At 49.3% G+C, this 4,257-nt stretch overlaps 1 protein-coding gene across 1 annotated transcript in view; it reads left to right on the forward strand.

The window, feature by feature from the left end:
- LOC107289734 (fibrillin-2) overlaps positions 1 to 4,257 on the forward strand; it is a 172,158-nt gene that overhangs the window by 65,170 nt on the left and 102,731 nt on the right. Inside the window, 1 exon segment of the mRNA XM_015818536.1 lies at positions 1,498 to 1,641. Within this exon segment, the coding sequence (XP_015674022.1) occupies positions 1,498 to 1,641 (144 nt within the window).

Raw genomic sequence — 4,257 nt, forward strand, 5'->3', positions numbered from 1 at the left:
AGGGGGTGCAAAATTTAACTTGGATTTGATGGACCCGCTTCCTGGGATGTTCCTCTAGCAAGGAGTCCTTCATATAGAGCAGGGGTAGTCAACCTTGGCTCTTTTATGACTCGTGGACTTCAACTCCCAGAATTCCTCAGCCAGCTGTGCTGGCTCAGGAATTCTGGGAGTTGAAGTCCACGAGTCATAAAAGAGCCAAGGTTGACTACCCCTGATATAGAGCAGTGTTTCTCAACCTGGACCGGTTTCTGAGGTGTGGACTGCAACTCCCAGAATTCCCCAGCCAGCAAGGCTGGCTGGGGAATTCTGGGAGTTGAAGTCCACACCTCAGAAACCGGTCCAGGTTGAGAAACACTGAGATAGAACACAGACATATCTGCAGGGGCTGAGATCCTGCCTTGCCTTTCGAGGTGCCCCCACGGAGGGCTTCGGAGAGCACACACCAGCACATAATGTGGTGGAAAGAGGACATTCGTCCCAGGAACGACCCCCAGTTTGATGTCACTTTCGTTGGGTGTTGAGCTGAGATTTTTGAACTGCCCCACCGCGGACATCTCCCGAGTCTTTTGGAATGAGGGGAGGGGGGCTGTAGTAAAGATAAGTAAATAAATAGTTTTGGAAACAAAATGTCTACGGAGGTTCTCCGTCCTCCAGGTCACTCTTGTCCCAAAGGTAATTTTTTCAAGAGTCAACTTGACTTTTTGTTTTTCCTTTGAAGAAGTTTCGCTTCTCCTCCAAGAAGCTTCTTCGGCTCTGACTGGATGGTGGGGAAAGGGAAGGATTTATACTCCTTGCAGACGGCTGGTCATTTGCCTTCTTTTGGAGAGTTGTTGAGGCCACCTGGAGGTTTATCTCTGTGTCCTCAGGGTCACCTGAGGGGTGCAAATGGGTGTGGAGCCTCCTTGGAACTGCTGAAAGGACTGTGTTGTAGACTGGAGGTACAGTAGATGGTGTCCTCAGCAGCTCCAAGAAGGCTCCACACCCATTTGCACCACTCAGGTGACCCTGAGGACACAGAGACAAACCTCCAAGTGGCCTCAACGACCCTCTTAAAAGAAGGCAAATGGTCAGTTTTTCTGCAAGGAGTATAAATCCTCCCATTTCTCTACCATCCAGTCAGAGCTGAAGAAGCTTCTGGGATGAGAAGCGAACCGTCTTCAAAGATAAAACAAGAAAGTCCAGTTGCCGCGTGAAAAAGCATCTTGGAAGCAAATCCACTGGGCATCTGAGGTCCATCAGCAGAATTTGGGGCAGGGGCATTTCCCGGAGGAGGCTGGATCTTGCTCTAAAAGTCCTTTCTGTAAAACGAGGGTTCTAGTCCTCATGGTTCAGCCACCACAAAAGTGGCCTGCATTGTACCCAGGAAGATCTCGAATTTTGGTCAGCGGGCGCAGTGTGCCAACAACAAGGGCGTTTCTGGCCCTGGCAAGACCCCTCCCCAAGAGCTGGGGGGGGGCTTCCCCTCCGCATGACCCCCTGCTGCTGTGTCTCTTCTAGGCACCGCGACGCTGAACCAGACGATCGACATTTGCAAGCATTTCACCAACCTCTGCTTGAACGGGCGCTGCATCCCAACCCCGTCCAGCTACCGCTGCGAGTGCAACATGGGCTACAAGCAAGACGTGCGGGGCGAGTGTATCGGTGAGCAAACCACAGTCTGTGCAAAGCCAGGCCAGTGCCGGTTCCTCAGGGTGAGGTTTGGTTCACAGCCAAGATGGATGATGCAGATCCCCAAAAAGTGAAGACGGTGGCTTTGACCGCCAGATCAAACTCCCGCCCCGTGATGCACAAAAAAAAAAAGCACCGGAGCTTCCATTGCGGACAAGGCCACCATTTTGACTTTTTGGGGACAGCCTTTCCTGCTGCCTGCCATTCAGACATGCATGTAGAAACTAAGCCAGGGACAAGATTTGCTCGGGAAAAAATTCTCTCTTGAGAAGATCGAAGCTGTTGCTGATGTGTGGACTTCAACTCCCAGAATTCCCCAGCCAGCGCGGTTGGCTAGGGAATTCTGGGAGTTGGAAGTCCACGCATCTTAAAGCTGTCAAGGTTGGGAAACCTTGGGTTAGATCAGAGGTGGGGAATTGCGGCCCCTTTATGACTTGTGGACTTCAACTCCCAGAATTCCTGAGCCAGCCATGCTAGGTAAGGAATTCTGGGAGTTGAAGTCCACAGGTCATAAAAGGGCCATAGTTCCCCCATGCTGGCTGAGGAATTCTGGGAGTTGAAGTCCACAGGTCATAAAAGGGCCATAGTTCCCCCATGCTGGCTGAGGAATTCTGGGAGTTGAAGTCCACAAGTCATAAAAGGGCCATAGTTTCCCAGCCCTGGGTTAGATGAACACAATTGTTGCCTGTTCTTCTCTTTGATTTAGGGTTAGCCTGTGCAAAGCCAGGGACATGAGTGTATGATCCCGAGATGACTTGTAACAAAAATGTGCGAGAGAAATTAATAAAATAACACCAATTCTCAAGGTAAAATGGAGGTTGCGGGTACATCATTTCGACACGTATGAACGAAAAACCAGCTCTGACAAACCCCCATAGTAAAAGTATAGATGACCTTGCCCAGTTAGATGTAAATATATTGTTATGAGAAAAGGTCTGAGTCTGGTCAGACACCTGGTGAATCGTCCTTGATTCTCGTGGTCTGTCTTCTTTTATCTTGGAGCCCGCATTCCATTTCCCCATCCTACCCCCCCCCCCAAAGTTTGTTGGCACGCTGAGAAGCAATCATTGTTGCACCAGCAAAGCCAGCTTCAAGCTTCACACTTATAATTAAAAGATGACGGTTTCTGTCTTTAAAACCCAGCCCGGCTTCGTTGGAGCAGAAGCGTGTGGGAGAATGGAAAAATTGCCGCTCTGCGGGCAGACGATGGGATTTGCAAAGAGATGAGAAGTGAATTGCAGATATTTAGCCCCCCAATTAATTTCCTGTGCCCCAAATGTATAAATGGTCTGAGAAAATTAGGGGAGCAATGTCATTCGCTCTGTTATTTGTCTTTATGACCATTGCTGTCATATTAACTGTAAGGCTCCTGGCTGGGGTATGACTCAGCCCAGATTAAAATAAAACCTTTCAGGTCTGCTAATTTAAAAACATCGGGGAGGCCTGTCTGGCAAAACTGGGCTTTTAAATTAGGGACAGGATGTCTCCAGCCAGCCCATTAATGCTTCTCCAAATCTCCCTGAATCTATTTATCCCGTGACAGGCGTGGGAATAAGGTTGGGGCCACTAATTACAATAATGGCCAATCTGGATGGAGATAAATGCTTGGGACAATAATTATTTCAGTTTTCTGGGAAAGATGGCCAGGAGACTGTGACATCTGATGCTGAAAATAAAATGGATTTGCAGTCCTTCCAAAAAAATGGCACCTTCCTTCAGTTTTAACAGGGATTGTCCGTGGAGGTTCTCCGTCACCCGGGTCACGGTCGTCCCAAAGGTTCTTTTTTTCAAGAGGCAACTGGACTTTCTTTGTTTTCTCTTTGAAAGTTGTTTCGCTTCTCATCCAGGAGGCTTCTTCAGCTCTGACTGGGTGGTGGGGAAGGGAAGGATTTATAGTCCTTGCAGACCGCTGGTCATTTGCATTCTCTCTGAGAGCCCTTGAGGCGACTGGAACAGTCTTCTTGGAACTGCTGAGGACACCATCTACTGTACCTCCAGTCCACCACCCCGTCCCTTCAGCAGTTCCAAGAAGTCTCCACACCCCTTTGCCCCACTCAGGTGACTCTGGGGACACAGGTAAACCTCCAGGTGGCCTCAACGACTCTCTAAAAGAAGGCAAACGACCAGCTGTCTGCAAGGAGTATATATTGCATGTGTGTGTGTGTGTGTGTGTATTTATACACACATATACACATACATATAGTCTATTTCCAACTGATTCATATATATCTATATATACTCTCTCACGCACTCTCTTCCTCTCTCTCTCTCCTCCGCTCTCTCTCGAATTCTCTCCCTCTCTTTCTTTCTCTCTCCCTCCCTCTTTCTTTCCCTCTCCCTCCCTCTCTCTCTCCCTTTCTCTCCCCCTCTCTCTCTTTCTCCCTCCCCTTTATTTGTCTCTCTCTCTTTCTTCCTCTCTCCCTCTCTTTCTCCCTCTCCCTCCCTCTCTCTCCTCTCCCTTCCTCTCTCCCTCTCTCTCCAATTCTCTCCCTCTTTTCCTCCCTCCCTCTCTCTCCCTCTCTCTTTCTTCCTCTCTCCCTCTTTCTCCCTCCCTCCCTCTTTCTCCTCCCTCCCCCTCTCTCCCTCTCT

Source organism: Protobothrops mucrosquamatus, unplaced genomic scaffold, assembly GCF_001527695.2.
Source record: "Protobothrops mucrosquamatus isolate PMUCROS unplaced genomic scaffold, P.Mucros_1.0 scaffold760, whole genome shotgun sequence".
NCBI lineage: Eukaryota > Metazoa > Chordata > Lepidosauria > Squamata > Viperidae > Protobothrops > Protobothrops mucrosquamatus.